Source organism: Macaca thibetana, chromosome 12 (genome assembly GCF_024542745.1).
Source record: "Macaca thibetana thibetana isolate TM-01 chromosome 12, ASM2454274v1, whole genome shotgun sequence".
Lineage (NCBI taxonomy): Eukaryota > Metazoa > Chordata > Mammalia > Primates > Cercopithecidae > Macaca > Macaca thibetana.
The window spans coordinates 11759660-11776653 of NC_065589.1; the positions used below are offsets into that span (position 1 = coordinate 11759660).

The following is a 16994-nucleotide window of genomic DNA, read 5'->3' on the forward strand; positions in this document are numbered from 1 at the left end:
GCACCTTCACGTTCATGAGGAGCTCCCAGAAGTTGCGAGGGGGCAGCACGATGGTGGTGTTGAGCTCGATGACGTAGCACTTGTCCAGGGAGATGTCATGGTATGCGGTCAGACCCTGGGAGGAGAAGGGGCCGGGTCAGTCTCTGCAGGAGGTGACAGCTAACCTGGGCAGGGCTGCAAGAGAAGCTTTGGCCAGCAGGGGCAGGAATCCCACCATGCCTTCCTGGGGCCCTGGGCCTTCAGCAGCAGGCCACCCCAGACTCCTGAACACCTGGGTGCGCACTCCCTTTTCCTGCTCTTCTCTTAGCCTGTTGTAGAAGATGCCACATGATAGAGGAAAATAGCAGCTATTTGCTAAACGCCTCTGTTGTTACCAAGTTTCTCATGTTTACAGAGCTGAGGTTTGGGAAACATGGTAACATCCCAGCTGTGCATTTATGAAACCTGTGAGGGCCAGCCATTCCTGGGCCAGCCTGGACCTCAGCGCGAGATGCCCCGTCCCAGGCCCCATGGGGGTGACATGAATATGCACGAGACCCACTCTGCGGAAACCCACTGAGCTGTACACGCAGTGCACTCGATGGTGTATGTACTACCCCTCGATACAATACACTGGCCCCGCCATGACAGCCAGCGTGCAGCTGGCAGGAGGCCAAGGAGCAAATCAGCCTCAGCTAGTTCACACTCGGCGAGAACCACTGTTGCCAGCAAGAGAAATGCAGCGTCTTGAAGAGCCTGGTAAGCCTAACCATAGACACCTGCTGTACTCTAGGAGTCTCCTTTCACTCCTGCTCCCCTTGCCCTGGGTCCCCGGGACACCTGCCCACCCCCCAGGCCCTGGCCAGCCTCACCCGCTGGAAGTCATGGATGATGTCTGCAGGATCACCGCCACCAAACTGGGGCACAGGCACATTGATGCGCTCGTAGTTCTCGTCGAGGTAGATTTTCACGTCCTCTTCCAGCTCCATCTGAGTCCGGACCTGGGAGGACAGGGAGTCCTCATACAGCACACCACAGCGGAAGAAGTTATCTCGGGCCAGCTGAGCAAGGTGGAGACAGAGACAGACAGACAGTCAGAGAGGCTGGTCATACAGTGCACTCCGCAAGGTCCCCTCTGCCTACCTGTCCACTGCATGCCCCAAAAGCCTGGGGAAGCAAGAAGAGCAGGGACTGTGAGACCCATTTTGCAGATGGAGACACTGAGACGGTGGGGCATCAGGTCAGGGTCTGGGACTGCCAGTGAGGAGATGAGCTGAGTCTTGGGCAAGGCGCTTCCCAGCTTCACAAATGGGAGGGAGGATGAGCTGGGTCTGCCAGGTCCTAGGTAGCAGACCTCTGTGGGCCTCAGTTTCCCCATCTGTAAAGCATGATGATCCCTAAGGCCCTTCTGGCCTCCAATTCCCTGAGTCTGTGACTGGGAAATGGAGTGGACCAGCAGGAGTAGGACCTGGCCACCTCTGTGCCCTCCACAGAGGTGCAGACACCAGAGAAAGAGCCTGGGGTTGGCAGGGGGTCCACAGGGACGAACCTAAGAGTTGGGCACCTAGGCCTGTGCACGCCTGCCTTTCCTGTCACCTGCTGTCCTGGCCTGCAGACCTGGAGGGGCCTAACATGGCAGGTGGCGAGGTGGAGCTGGAGGCAACACTGTTAGGGTCTCGTGCCCCCCCCACAGTTATCTCCACGTCCAGCCTCGGACAAGTGCCATCACCATTCCTGGACAGCCCTGACCCCTGTCTTGGAGAAACCTTGACAGACACTGTGTCTGGCGGGCCAGTCCAGTCACTCCATCAGTAACGGAGGCCAGGCAGCCTGGCGCGATCCCATCAACTGAATGGCCGGGCGGGCCAGTCTGCCCACTCTTACTTCTGGAGGGGCTCCTGGAGGAGCCTGTAGATGCATGCTTGGGACTGCCTGGCCTGGGATGGGCAGGATTGCACTGTCTCTGTTTGATTCAGTGCAAGTTCTCCAGGGAGGATGAGTCATTGCAGCATGGGGGCTCCTGCAAGCTGTGCAGGGATGAGAGCCCAGGGAAGATGAGGCTCTGGGGCTGTGTCCCACTGTGGCTGGACACCCCGAATACTGTCCCAGGGCACAGACCCAGGGGCTGATGGGAGGTGTCCACACACCGAGTTGGGGTGTGGGGAGAAGGGTGTGAGTTGAGGGTGGGACAGAGGAGACCAGGAAATGCTGGACCAGGTCCTAGGGTAGGGCCACAACAGGAAGAGGCCTGGGGGAGGGTCCTGCACAGGACCCTGGAACAAGGGGGACGCAGGTCATGGAGGGGGTAGGGCGGGGCAGGGGGATGCTGCACAAAAAGGGCAGTTGACAGGTGTGTGTGAGCTGAGCTTTCAAGGGGAAAGCCCCAGGAATGCAAACTCTTAAGCAATTTCCATCGTGGAAAAACTGGGGGACAACAAAGGTAAATGCTTAGGAGTGGGAGGTCACTTGGGTCATAAAAGACTGGCAAGTCCCAACCTTTGTGCCACCCTGAGGTTCCCTGTGAGTTGTACGTAGGTTTATCCTTTCAATTTACCTACCTTCATTTCCAACCACACAGCGACTCCCTCCCTCCCAGGTCTGGGTTGGCCTAGCTTTGTGCTCAGGTCCCCTGGGGAGGGGGGTGACAGGTGCCAGTAAGGACGCCCTCCCGCTTCTGGAAGGCGGTGGTGGAGACCGCCTGTACCCACCCCTCTCCCCCTCTTGTTTGGTAACCCAGATGTCCATGCACAGGCAGAATCAGGTGAGCCTTAAAGCGTGACCCGCAGGTGCAGAGTCTGATCTCTGGAGGGGGACTGCAGTTCGTTTCCGCTGGACCTGAGTTTCTGGTGAGAATTCCCCAGGGTGGCCCTGTGGGGCGGGCCCAGTGCTGTCACCTGCATTCATGCTTGGCTCTCCAGGACAAGGGGCTAAAGGTGGGACTGGCCTGCATCCAAGGACGCCCCAAGGAGGAGGGGGTACCCCAGTCTTGTGGGCTGGCTGGGCACTCACTCCCACCTGAGGGCATGTCCGGGGCTTCCTGCTGCCCCCTTGCAGGCACTTCCCTTCCCTGCACGCCTCTCTAGATGTGACCCTTTCTCGAGGCCCCCTCCCGGCCCGGCCCCTCACCTGCGCAAGGAAGAAGTATCTGTAGATGTAGACGGAGGCGAACACCAGGCCCATGAGCAGCACGACCATGCCCATTGACAGGTAGCACACACCGCCCACCGAACCCCCCCTCTTGGATCGATGTTGTGGGGGCTGCTCCTCCTGTGGACAGCAAAGCTGGGTCAGTGGGGGCCAGGGCCCCTCCCCTGGAAATACCCCCTTCCCTGAGTCAGGCTTCACCCTCTGGCTGGGCCCGGAGGGAGTCCTGGGGGAAAGGGATGACACCTGGAAGGGAAGGGAAGGGAAGGGAAGGCCCACCAGGGTCACCTGGACTCGTCCTGGCTAAAGTGAAACTGAGACAAACCTTGAAAGAGAAACCAAGACACACTCAAAAGAGAAACCGAGACACACCTGGAAGTCACTGAAAGGGATGCACCGGGTTCAGCAGGTACGTTTTGAGTTATCTGAGCTCTTAGGCCTCTTGCTTATACCAGCCGTGACCATGCTATATTATTTCAAACGGAAGATGGGGGATGCACCGACCTGGCCTCGGTGACTTCAGGGACTTAGAAATGTCTATAGGAATCGAGACACACCAGGCAGGCTGGGAGCCGCTGCTCTGGGTAATGGGGAGCCTGGGGAAGGCTTTTGAGCTGGGGAGTGACAAGATTCACTCTAAAACCAAGGGGCAGAGGGTAGACTAAAATGAGGGCAACGGGAGGTGGGCAGGCTGCATAAAGGCTGCTTAACTCCACCAAGGAGGCCGTGACTGATGGGGGCAGGGGCTCCAGGAGCCCCATGGGGTCTAGGCATGGGTGCTTGTCCCCAGCCAGGGAGCTCTAGGCCTGCGATCCACACTAGCCCCCCACAGGCACCGACCAGCACAGTCAAGCAGGCTGTTACAAGTGGTGTAACAGCTACAGGATGAAGCCCGGAAGCTTCCATACACCAGGGAGCTCCTGCCAGAAGAGAAATGTCCGGAAGGCCGGGCTAGAAGGCTTCTGGAAAAATGTGCTCTGGGAGCCAGGACTGGGCTCAAGATCATAGCTGCAGGGCTGCCAAGAAGCCAACCTAACCCATCTCCAGGCCACACGTTGTGGGGTGGTGGATGTAGGTATGTGAGTATAAAATTCAATAAAACTGCTTTACCCAGAGCACTGACCAAGGGCCAGCCAGGTGAGCTTGGTCAATTTGCTGTTTGTTCTCCTCTCCACCTCCCATGCCTTCCCCTGGCCCCTTGCTCACCCTTGGAGATATTGCAAAAGCCCCAGGGCCAGTCTCTGCCTCCAATGTTCACCATTTAATCCCTCCTCCATGGTGTCCAGATACGGCCAAGAGTGAGGTTAGAGGTCAGTTCCTGCAGACTGCCGCAGTATAGGGGAGGGGAGGGGATCTAGCCCCAGAGCCTGAAGCTTCCCATTCTGGCTCTGCCACTACCTGCCTGCTTAGCACTTTCTGGGCCTCAGCTTCCCCATCTGCAAAATGAGCAGGTCAGACCAAGTGACCTCTCAGGCCCTTTCCAGCCAGACGTTCTGGGATGGGAACAGATTTCCTTTCTCCCTTCCCCCTGGAGGGGGTGTGGTTCAGGCCTAAGTGACTCAGGACAGGCCCTATCTCTTAGCACAGCACACGGGTCCTGCCCTGGGGGCTCCTGCTGTGCTCCTCAGGTTTCACCTCCCACCCTTTTGGAGCACAGGGGAGTGTGGGGCCTGGGCCCTGGGGAGCTGAGGGTCTGACCTGCCCTGCTTTGGAAAAGGACAGAAAACGTCTGGAGGACCCTCCCTTCACTGGGGACATGCATGAGCAGGTCAGCCGGCCCCCAGCATCCTCACCATGGGGTGCCCCTGCCTGTCCTGCACCCTGACCCTCAAGTCTGCCCGCAAGGGAGCCTGCCTGGAGGGTGTGGGAGGTCAAACCACTGCCCTCACTGCCTGGCCCATGAGGAGGCCTGGGGCCTGTCCCCACCTTGCCCCGCTTTAGCGGCCCCGTGATCATATGGACCACCCACCCACTGTCATGTCCTCAGCAGCCAGGGTCACTAACTAAGGTCACCAGCAAGTGGCGGGCATGGCCACAGTACACAGGGCCCTCAGGGACAGCTGCTGGCCAGAGGGGGTGGGGACTAAAGGGCTCCGATTTTCCAATGGACTCCTGGGAGCTGCAAGAGACGGGGGTGCCACATTCTGCTGGCATCTCCCAGGGATCAAGCCACCCAGGAGCTCTTGCAAACCAGGCGCCCGGGATGCCCTCCTGCCCTTCTGGCGCTCCTGAGCAGGTCTTAAGGAAAGGTGGCTGACCTTGACACAGGCCAGGCTGCCTACAGCAGCTGCGAATCCTGCCCTTAGGACACAACATACACCAGGCGCAGATTGTATTTAGGGGTCAAGTGGGGCTACAGGCCCAGGGGGGCGCTGCAACCTCCCTCTCCTCAGGTCTCCCATGCAAAATGTGAGCAGACTCTGCGTGACAGGGGTTTTGCTGGGATTAAACCAGACAAAGAACCTAAAAGCCCTTTGTAAAGGATAAAGTACTAGATAAAAATAGCAGATCTTTATCAGCCGAGCCTTTCCTTTTTAGGGCTGCCTCCGTGGACAGCTGTTGAGGTTGCACTGTGGCCAGACTTTTGCTTCTGCATTCTGGAAAACCAAAGAAGCTAGCTTGTGATATTGCTAACAACCGGAAAGACAGAAAAGGAAAAAAAAAAAAAAAAAAAAGTCAAAGTGCTACATGTGAGAGCCCGAGGGCCTGTTCCACAAGTCAAATTCACCGACAAGGTGAGGCCTGCTAGCTTCATAGCAAAGGGCAGCCTCGCCTTTCCGCCTTTCGCCTGCCTGTCCACCTTTCCACCTTTCCGCTGGGCTGCAGAACTGGCTCCCATGTCTCCCTGTGCTGGGGGAGGGGCTGGGCTCAGAGGCCCCAGAGAGGGAGGTTGGAGAAGGCAGAGCAGGGAGGAGGTGAGGCTTCCATGGCCCCAGCTGAAGAGCAGCAGTGGCAGGTGTGGCTGAGAAGGGCAGGGGCTCCTGCCAAGACCCCTCACTGTGAAGGCTGGGGATCCCCCACCTTACCTAGACTGGCGGTGGGTACTCCTCTTTCACGGCCCTGCTGATACCCCCCAGCACACAGCAGGGCTCAGCCACCCTGCCACCCTCCCAGCTCCCCTCCAACCTGCAGAGCCAAGCCCCCAGAGGCACCATTGTGAGCAGAAGTGCAGAAGGGAGCATTCCAGGCTACCAGGAAGCAGACGGGAAAGCACAGATGTCCCTGCTTGGAGGCAAAGGCATTTCCTCCATAAAGCCCCACACAGAGGGAGAACCCCTAAATCCCACCCCAGTGCTGCCTCTGCCTACTGTGCCCAATCAACACCGAGGCTCAAACTCCAAAGCCCTGGAACCCTCACTGTCCCTTTGGCCCTCAAAGCAGCCTGTGATCTCAGGGTATTTACACCTGTCTGGGGACAGTGGGCCATCAGGGAGCCTGGGCTCAACCCAGAGCCCTGGCCCCTCGGGATCCCTGATGCCCAGGTCACTAGAAAGATGGCCGAATGGCCCGCCTTCCTGAGACCCCAGGTGCTCCACCTATCATGCTGTAGACTCAGAAACATGTTGCTCCCCACAGGAAGCAGTTACAGCGAGGCATCTGGGGACGGGGGCTCCCATTTAGAAAGTAGAAAAATATTGCGTATTGTTTCCAAGGCAACAGAGCTCTCGGAGTGAAGGGCGCATGAGCCAGAAGTCCAGGGACCTGAGAGAGGCCTGGGCCTCTCCCTGATAGTTTGAACTGAGACCCACGGGGGCACTCATTAAATGATTTACCAAAACCAGGGCCAAAATGGTCAGGGGGAAATCAGTCAACTGTAGCATTCACTCGGTAGACCCCCAAGGCTGGAGGGGAGCGCTTCCCGGCCTGGCCCCTAGTAACAATGTCCAAATTAACTGCAACTATGATTGCAGATTGCAGCCTGCCTGGAGGGGTTCGGCAGCCAGAAACGCTCCTGAGGCCCAGGCTGAGAACAGGGAAGATGGGGGTTAGGGGGGCGGTCTCATCGCACCACATCTCTCCTGGTCCTCAGCAGCTTTCTCTCGCAGGCTCCAGACCACAGAGGCCAGGGCACCCATCAAGTGTGTGTGTTTTGTATGGTTCAGGACAGAGCCTAGCTGGGGGAGAGGAGAGTGGCCAAACATTGTCCACCTGAGCACACAGAGCCCAGTGGTCCAGAGGCACAGATGCCATCTGCCAACAGGGTCGGGGGTCCCCAGTCACTCTCCTGTCCTCCATTCAAGACCGCAGGCCCCATGGGCAGCATCTGCGCAGATGCGCTCTCAGCTTGGCTGGGCCAGGTGAAGTCCCTCTTCTCTTCCATCCCTGATAGTCAAGGCACCCCCAGAGAACAAAAGCGCACTGCTGGAAGAGCCCTCCTGGGGAGGGGAACCTGGGAGAGAGTGGGGTAGGGGATAGAGGGGCTGGCCAGGTTATGCCTCTGTGTTTTCACCATAAACATTTTTTCTCCACACTAAGAGAAAGTCATCCTCACTGGCAATCTGCTGACGGTCTTGAAACATGCAAGGACTGCTGAGAGAAGCGGGCAGAAATGAGGGAATGGAGAGAGAAGCAGCAGGAAAGCAGAAAAGCCACCGTGGGGCCTGCCAGGGTGCCAAATCCCAGGAATGGACGACAGCCCTGAAAGTCCCCACGCTGCCACAGGGAAGGACCTGACGGAGCAGGGCCACCGCTTCACAAGGTCCTTTCGGGCCAGGCCCTCTTGGCCAGTGGGCATCGGGACACTGGAATAGGGCTCCAAGCTGGCCAGATTTGCCCTCCTGGCTGGCACGGGACCCTCCCCCAACCACTCCAGGAGACCCAGCTCCTTCTGCCAAGGGCTTGAGGCCAGGACACACAAGGAAAGTGAAATCTGATCCCCAGGTATGCAGGCTGGGGAGGGGGTGACACAGGACCATTAATCAAAGGCAAATGCCAAGGAGAAAATTACAGAGGAAAGAAGATGATTGTATTTAACTTGTTTTTCTCCCCTTGCAGCCCCCAGCTCCTGAGCCTCTACATGCCCATATTTGTGCATGCATGTGTGTGTGTGTGTGTGTGTGTGTGTGTGAATGCAGGCACAGGCAGGGTGTGGGGAGAAGGGGTGGGCTAAGAGGGGCACGGCCAGCCAGTGGGCCCCCAAAGGGGAAGAGAGATCCAGTTGGTGCTGTGAGGGGGTGCTTTGCTGCCCCACGGGGTGCTTCCGGTCCAGCCCACTTCCCAAGCTGGCAGTATTCCAGCAGCCCATCAGGGCAGGCTCCTCATTATCTCAGAGTCAAAACACCACGTGGGGAGGCTGGGCAGCTGGAAGCCCAGCTGGCCCCCACCCCCATCCCTCCCTGGCCCACCGAGGCACTTCCTTCCAGCCTCAGGTCCACAGACAAAATCCTCCTTGTGTTGCAGTTTTTGCTCAGAAGCAAGGGCAGTGCCCACCGAGAGGGTGCTCCTGCCGCCTCACCCTGCCCCCACCCCGCCCTCACTCCGGGCCTGGACACAGGTCAAGAACTGCCCCAACACACAATCACTGAGTGCTCCTCCCAGGGATCACTTTTTAAATCTTGTTTTGGGCAGGGCGCGGGGGCTGATGCCTGTAATTCCAACACTTTGGGGAGGCTGAGGTGGGAAGATCACCTGAGGTCAGGAGTTTGAGACCAGTCTGGCCAACATGGTGAAACCCCGTCTCTACTAAAATACAAAAATTAGTCGGGCATGGTGGCAGGTGCCTGTAATCCCAGCTACTTGGGAGGCTGAGGCAGGAGAATCACTTAACCTGGAAGTGAAGGTTGCAATGAGCTAAGATCATGCCACTGAACCCCAGCCTGGGTGACAGAGTGAGACTCTGTCTCAAAATAATAATAATAATAAATAATAACAAAAAAATAGACAAAATAAAATAAATCTTGTTTTGGAGTCCAGTTCAGACACCAAGGAGGGTTCTGGGGTCACTGCCAGCCAGAAGAAATGTTTTAATAATCTCCCGGGCATCCCCAACAGCATGGGACAAAATCTACACGCCCTGCCCTGAGAAAGCAGCCTCCTGGCTGCCATTGCTTTCAGCTCGCTGAGCCACAGCTGAGAAATGGGCCTCCTGCCTGCTCATTGCTGGGGGCAGGAGAGGAGGCCTGGCTCCTTGCCAGAAACTGGGTGAGGAGGAAATGTGCCCATTGGCCAAGTGGGGCAACAGGAGGCCCGCAGAAGTGAACTGTTTCCAAGGCTCCAAATCTAGCAGGTGATGGGCAGAGCCAACGTGCAACACCTCAAGTCCCTCTGCACCCTGCCAGGGCCTCGGGAAGCTGTGAAAGTTTACTAACATGCAGTTCTGTCCTAAAGGTGCTAGGATTCAAATTCTTTCCCCAGATCGCATACTCCAAGCTCCCCCTTGCCAATTAGAGAGGGAGGGGACCCTGTCCAACTAACAAAGTTTTGGGGAGGAGGTACTCAGCAGGCTCAAGGCCATTACAAAGAGCACGCAGGAAGATGTTGATATTTCCATTTCATGCTGGGTGAGGGGGAAGAAACGACGCTCAATTTCAGAGCCTGATGAGAAGCCAGAAGCTAGGATGTCAGTTATGCCCGGAGACGCAGGTCTCTGTCAGACCGCCCAACCCCATGCCATCAGCAGGCTGCGGCTGGAGAATGTGCCGCTCCTGCAAAATCTGGGGGACCTTCTGATGGAGTTGGAATGACACCCTCCCACTGTCTGACCTGGTCCTCCCTCCTCAAATATCTCCAGGAAGAGATGGCTAGGAAAAGAGATGGGCAAGCGTGCTGCCTCCTGCCCCCATCACTGTCCCTCCCCAGGCTGAGTGGAGGGCAGCTTCCTTTCCAAAGAAAACAAAGCTTGAAGAACCCCTTGCAAACTTTTAAAGCTGCAGAACCATCTTCTTCAAATATGGAGCCTCCCCTCCACCTAAGCTTCAGATGAAGGGGGGAGCTGCTCTGATGGGGTGCACAGCAACTCCCAACCTGGCCTAGGTGGTGGTTGAATCTTGTGGCTCTGAGCCACCACCATAAAAGGGCAGGGGTTTCTCAGTCTTCTGGCATTCCTCACTCAGGGTCTCTGCCCAGGCTGACACCCAACTCTGATGGCCCTCTCCAGTGCCCCCTCCTCCAGGGTCCAGGTCATCCTCTGCAGGCCCCTTAATGCCCCAGGCAAGACTGAATCTGAGCCACAAAACCTGGGGAGGGGGCTAGGCGTTCAGGGAGACTCTTCGGAAGCCTGCAGCAGGAAGGGGGGAAGCAGTGGACAAAGACTTTCTCAGTCCTGCCTCAGTGTGGGGTGGGGAGGCGGGCAGGACATGGGCTTGGTGCGCCACAAGACCGCTGGGGGCGGCGCCCACGTAGATACCTTTGCCGGGCACAATAAAACCTGGCTGGGCCAGCTCTCCCTCCCTCCCTGTCCCTGCCCGCCACGCGTTCTGCCCCCTGGGGGCCCTTCCCGGACACAAGGCACGCAGCTCAGACAGTTTTCCACAGCGGAAATGCCTTCTCTCCCCCAGGCCAGAGGGAAGGCGGAGGAAGCTGGGGTGGGGGTGGGGTGGGGATGGGGGGCGGCGGGGGCGCACACAGAGCCCGGGGTCCCAGGATTCGAGGGCACTGGGGCAGTTGGGAACCCTCCCCGTGGGGTCGGGGGACAGCCCAGCGAGAGGCTGGGAATGGAGAAACGAGAGAGGAGCAAGGAGGCCCAGACGGCAGGGCGTGGGGTGGGAAGGGGGCGCCCGGCCTCAGACCCCCGACGTCCAGAAGCTCGGCCCCGTCGGTTCTGGCTGATTTCCATTTCATCACTTTCTGGTTTGTCAATTCCGGTGCAGGCCAAGCAGCACATCCTCTGTCCCCCGCAGCCCCCAATTTGGGAGGAAATCAACGGCCCCACCCTCTTTGTTGGTACCAGACCCCCTACCCCCAATTCCCCAGCCAATCAGGTCCCACCTCCCTACTTTGGAAAAACTACGTCTAACCCTCCTCCCATCCCCCACCTGGGGACTCGACTCGCGGCTTTCCCAGTTGATTGGAACCAGACGCGTACCCCCCACCAACATTCCTTGAACTTCGTCGGACCAGCCCCCTCCCCCTATCAGGCGGCGAGGGGCCCCCACTTTTGGAAGAGACCTCGAGCGCTTCTCCACCTGAGGACCAGAACCAGACTCCTCCTACTCTTGGGACTTCGGCTTTTGGCTGCCGCCTTAGTACGGGACCCCCTCCTCACTCTAGGATAAGCAATCATTCGAGACTACCCAACCCTGCTCCACCCCGGGCACTGGGGCCCTGATGCGCCTCGGGCAGTCCCCAGAGCCGACGGGGCGCGCCTGGGTCCCCCGCCCCCCCGCCCCCCCGCCCCCCCGCCTGAGCCCCAGACCCTCTCACCCTAGCCGGCGTCAGCAGGATCTCGGTGGCCGAGGCCGGCGCCGGAGCCGACGCCGACGCCTTGTCAGCCTTGTCGCCCTTGACGCCAGCCACGGCGGGCTGGAAGCTAATCTTCACCATGGCTGCGCCGGCCCGCGCGTCCGCCCTGCAGCCTCTGCCGGTGCAGCCTCGGTCTGTGCCTCCGCCGCTCCGAGCTCTGCAGGCACCGGAAGTTTGGATCCCGCTCGCGTCCCTCTCTCTAACCCCACCCCCAGCCCTCCCCGCCCCGTCCCGGCGGGAGGGCCCCGGCGCCCGCCGCGCCTGCGCCCCCTTCCCACCCGCGGGGCCCGCAGTGACCCCTGCCGGGCGCGCGGCTCCGCACCTGGGACGGGTCGGAGTTCCCTCTGCCGCTCGCTCGCACAGTCACTCACTCACTCACTCGCTCACTCATTCATTCAGCCGTCACGCTCGAATCCGTTCTCTGTAGCATAATCCCTTCGCGTTCCCTCTCCAGGGCCAGCATCCCCCGCAACTCAAGTCTTTGTTAACCCAGTGTTTGCCAGGCAAATGCAGCTTCCAGACAACTCCCGCGTCTCTCCTGCCCCACTTCAGATCTTCCCCTTTAGAAACGCTGGAGCCTCCGCTGTACCTGCCCGCACGCCCCCCTCCTCCGACCTGTCCTTGGCTCAGGGAGGAGACTTTGAGGCAGGCGCCTGCTGCCTCCGTCTTGCCTTCTGAAGCCATCCACGCCTCCTTCATTCTCCATCTTGCTTCTGCCTTCATTCTTTATTCCTGCAAAACCTTCCTGGGGCGCCCTGGGGTGCACGCTGGAGCCGCCAGGAGTGGAGAAAGGAAGGCCGCTCCTGCTCCCTGACTCCTTTGTGTTGCTGCGACCTCAGTTATTGGGTGACCTCCTGAACTGCCCTTGTCTCATTCATCCAGGAGGACCCTGGCGAGAGTGGTGGGAAGACCCCCAGGGCGGGTATCAGAGGCTCGGGTTCCACTCAAGACTCTGCTTCTGCAAAGTATCACGGGTACTGGGGAGGCAGGGGCTTCTGTTGCTGGGATGGCTGCTCTTGGCACTAACGCCCTGAATCTTTCCTCTTTGTTCCTGGTACAGACTGGGCCAGGGACAGCGCCCAGCAACACACACAAGTTGTGCTGAATTGTCCGCTTTGGTTCTGCTGTTGGGCTGCCAGTGGAGGGCAGAGGAGTCCGCCAGCTTCTTGAGGACAGTCCAGGGTCCTCCACTGATCTCTCTTCTTACCTTTCAGGTCTTTTGCAGCTGCCTTGGGCCCTTAGCGCCCATGTCCCAGACCCGGACATCTTGGCTCAGATCTTGGATGAACCTAGCAGCCTTGAGGACAGACAGGTGGAGAAAGAAGAAAGTCTAACTGATGCTAAGGCCACCAGCCTGGGGAACTAGGGGAGGGAATGGGGAGGTGGAAGAAGACAGATGGTTTGGAGGAGACAGGAGGAATCTGGTTTGGCCCAGAGCCAGAGAGGAAGGTGGTATGGGCTACTGCTCATCACCTGCTCCAGATCCGATGTGAACCCTGGTGTTTGGAGAAGGCAAGCTCCACGCCTTGCTTAGGCCACATCCCCAACAAGCATTCCTTCACTCAGTGCTTTCCAAGCACTTCTGTGTGCCATGCATTGTGTTAAGCTCTGTGGCAGAAAACAGAGATGCCCCAGACACAACCCAGCCACCAAAGATGTGGTCACGTGAAATCTTGTATGTGTGGCATTCTTTCACGTGCATTCTATTGTTTAATTTTCGTCACAGCCTCTGTGACCTACACATTAGCCTCATGTTAATAGTGATAGAAAGTAGCATGACTAAACCCAGAGTCGCCAAGCTGGTTTGGCACAAATCTCTGGTCAGCAAGACAGGGCCACCTGGGTGAAGCATCTGCATGCCTGAGACTGGCAGACGAGTACTCCCCTTCCCCTGGAAGGCCTTCCTGGATTGGCTGGGATAAGTCTCTTTCCTTTGCACCTTCAGCACTCTTCAGGCCTCTCCTTACCCTTGACCATGGGCTCAGTGCTGGCCAAGTGCCAGGCGTACAACCTAGTGCGGTGATTCCTAAATTTTTTGGTTTCAGGACCCCAAGAGCTTTTGTTTAGGTGGCTTATATCTATCAACATTTACCATATTAGAAACTAAAACTCGGGAAGTTTTAAGACACAAGAATACATATATTCCATTGGGCATCAAAGCTATGTCATCACACATGTAGTCTCTGGAAATGTCCACTGCATGCATGAGAGAATGAAGGTGAAAAGGGCAAATAACATCTTACATTGTTGCAAAAAACAGTTTTGACCTTGGAGACCCCCCGAACGGGTCTTGGGGACCACCATGCTCTGCAGATCACTTGCTCAGAGCCACTGCTCTGGTAGATGCTCAAGAATCCATATTCCATGGATTCTAAGAAACACGTTTCTTCACATTTTAACATCTTGGGAATCAAGATATCTTTTACAATTATAATTGGCAGTGATTAAGTAACGTCTCTCACAAGCGATAGCATCTTAGATTTGATGGAGTACAGTATAGCCAGTCAATAATCCAAGGGGCGCCAGGAGGCAGTGGGAGGTCCATGTCGCATACTGAGTTTTGTGGACTCAGGGAAGGACAGCAGAGTGAGTGGGGTCGTGGTGCAGCCCAGGCTCCATGCAAGACAGGAGATTTGGGTGGGAACTGGAAAGACACAGGGTGTGGACAAGTGACAGGGAAACGAGAGTCTGCCCTGGGAGTGAGGAGAGTGACTCTGGGCTAGGAGCCCTCGGCTCAGTCTGACAGTCATTCTTGCCAGCACCTGAATCCTCTTTGTTCTGTTCTTGCATCTTACCCAAGTGGCAAAGCTTCTCCTGCTCCCCTCTCTGGTTCCAGGTTCTGCTCAGGGACTGCTAAGTTCTGTTGGTGAAAGTGGTGCCATCATGCCCCTTGGGACCACCGTGCTGCCTCCTCTTGGGGGCCCTGTGGCAGCCATGTAAAGCGGTCCCCTTGGAGCTTCGGGGTGGGACACCTCTGACTTCTCTAGCCAGTCATTCTCCAAGCAAGGACCCTGGCCAACAGCCCCAGCAGCACCTGGGAACTTGTTAGGAAGGCAAACCCTTTCTATGTCTATTCAGAAACTGAGGGTGTGTTCTGTGCCCACCAAGCCCTTAGTGATTCTGACACAAACTCAGGTTTGGGAACTGCTGCTCTGTCACTCTGTCCACACTCTCGACGGCCACCTCCTGCCCTTTCCAGACTGCCGCGCTCCTCTCAGCAGCTGAGCTTGACTTTCTTCACTGAGAATCTGGAAGCCATGGCTTTAGATGGCTTATGTCTATCAACATAAGAATGTCCTCCTGCCTGCCAGCACATTTGCCCCCATCCGCAGCTGCCCTTCTGCCCACGTGCTCCTCCTGCCACTCTCCGTGGAAGAGGCGTCTGTCTTTTCTCTCCAGCCACTCTCTAGGTGAGGATTCCACCCCTCCCCTCATATCAGACACCTGAGACGTCAATCAGTCCCCGCCTCCTAACTTTCCAGCTCTTCCTGTCAGCTCTGAAACATGCTTATATTAGCCCTAAAACAAAAACAAACCGCTTCTTTGATCCCACATCCTCCTCCACTGGATACCCTGTTTATCTTATTTTCTTCTTAGCCAAACTTCTTGAAAATTTGGTCTCCAGTTCCTTATCACTCCCCACACTCATCCTAGCTCAATCTGGCTTCTATTCCTCCACCTCCACCTGGCTGAAATCTCCAACCTGCTTTTCAGTCCTCATCTTCCTTGTGCTGATTTTGAGCCTCTTGGCTGAGCCCTCTCCACTAACTCTTCCCTTCCCTCATCAACTTCGGTGTGATTGGCCTTAGCGGGAAGGGCTGTTGGAATCAATCCTGCAACAGTTCACTTTGAAAATAAAATCCCAGGCCGGGTGCAGTGGCTCAAGGCTGTAATCCCAGCACTTTGGGAGGCCGAGACGGGCGGATCACGAGGTCAGGAGATCGAGACCATCCTGGCTAACACGGTGAAACCCCGTCTCTACTAAAAAATACAAAAAACTAGCCAGGCAAGGTGGCAGGCGCCTGTAGTCCCAGCTACTCGGGAGGCTGAGGCAGGAGAATGGCGTAAACCCGGAAGGCAGAGCTTGCAGTGAGCTGAGATCTGGCCACTGCGCCCCAGCCTGGGCGACAGAGCGAGACTCCATCTCAAAAAATAAATAAATAAATAAATAAAATTTAAAAAAAAAAAAAAAAAAGAAAAAGAAAAGAAAATCCCAGGCTGTGCATGGTGGCTCCTGCCTGTAATCCTAGCACTTTGGGAGGCCAAGGTGGGCAGATTGCTTGAGCCCAGGAGTTCAAGATCATCCTGGGCAACATAGCGAGATCCCCATCTCTAGTTAAAATAAAATCAGAAATGTGAACTTTTACATGTATTTGCCTCTTTCTCAAAATTTAGAAGTTGAATGTTGTTTGCAAAGATATCTAGTTTATCACAATTTAAAGCACTGGTTATTTAAGACTTATGGTTGTAATGACTCCATAGAGGGTCAGTACATTAGCTTTCTGGAAACGTAAGGGGCTCAGACAAGGGTTGCCCATTGCCCTCAGAGTTCTTCTCAAGGAGAAGTGTGCTCCATCAATCACATGCTCTGAGTAAGGGACTGGATGCGTTTGAGATCCTGTTCTTCTGACAAGAGCAGTGTCTATCTTTAGCTCCACCTCCCCTGCCTCCACCTGCTCCCCTCAGAGGCCCCTCTTTTCCACTGACGAGCTAGCTGAGAACTAAGTGTTGAAGATAATTTTTTAAAAAATTAGGTAAAATTAAAAACTATTTTACAAAGATATATATTCATGTATTCAACAAACCAGTCAAGATATAGAATATTTCCATAATTCAAGAAAGTTTCTTCCCATTCTTTTCCAGTAAATCCCCACCACCACTGGCAACCACTGTTCTGGTTTCCATCACTATAGATTAAGTTTTATCTGTTCTTTAATTTCTTTTCTTTTCTTCTTCTTTTTTTTTTTTTTTTTTTGAGACGGAGTCTTGTTCTGTCACCCAGGCTGGAGTGCAGTGGCACCATCTTGGCTCACTGCAACCTCCTCCTCCTGGGTTCAAGCAATTCTCCTGCCTCAGTCTCCTGAGTAGCTGAGACTACAGGTGTGCGCCACCATACCTGGCTAATTTTTTTAAAGGAGGTTTTTAGTACGGACGGGGTTTCACCATGTTGGTCAGGCTGGTCTTGAACTCCTGACCTCAGGTGATCCACCCACCTTGGCCTCCCAAAGTGCTGGGATTACAGGTGTGAGCCACCATGCCTGGCCATGTTCGTGAATTTCATATACTGTGCAACATGTATTCTTTTGTGTCTAGTTTCACTGAATATATTTATGAGGTCATCCACAATAGTTTGTTCTTTTTACTTGCTGAGTAATATTCCATTTTAAAAATACATTGCAACTTGTTTATCCATTCTCCTGGCATGGACATTTGGGTTGCCTTCAGTCTTCCACTATAAAATTGCTATGGAC

General features: G+C 56.0%; 1 protein-coding gene across 2 annotated transcripts in view; it reads right to left on the minus strand.

Annotated features, from left to right (window-relative positions):
* ITM2C (integral membrane protein 2C) overlaps window positions 1-16994 on the minus strand; it is a 350051-nt gene that overhangs the window by 2599 nt on the left and 330458 nt on the right. Inside the window, exons 2-5 of one of the 2 annotated variants that reach the window (XM_050751146.1) lie at window positions 11485-11675; window positions 3106-3246; window positions 852-1040; window positions 5-115 (exon numbers count right to left, since the gene is read on the minus strand). In XM_050751146.1, the coding sequence (XP_050607103.1) occupies window positions 5-115; window positions 852-1040; window positions 3106-3246; window positions 11485-11604 (561 nt within the window). In that variant the 5' untranslated portion in view covers window positions 11605-11675. Of the gene's footprint in view, window positions 1-4; window positions 116-851; window positions 1041-3105; window positions 3247-11484; window positions 11757-16994 lie in introns of those variants that run through there. The other variant, XM_050751147.1, reaches the window with a different exon arrangement.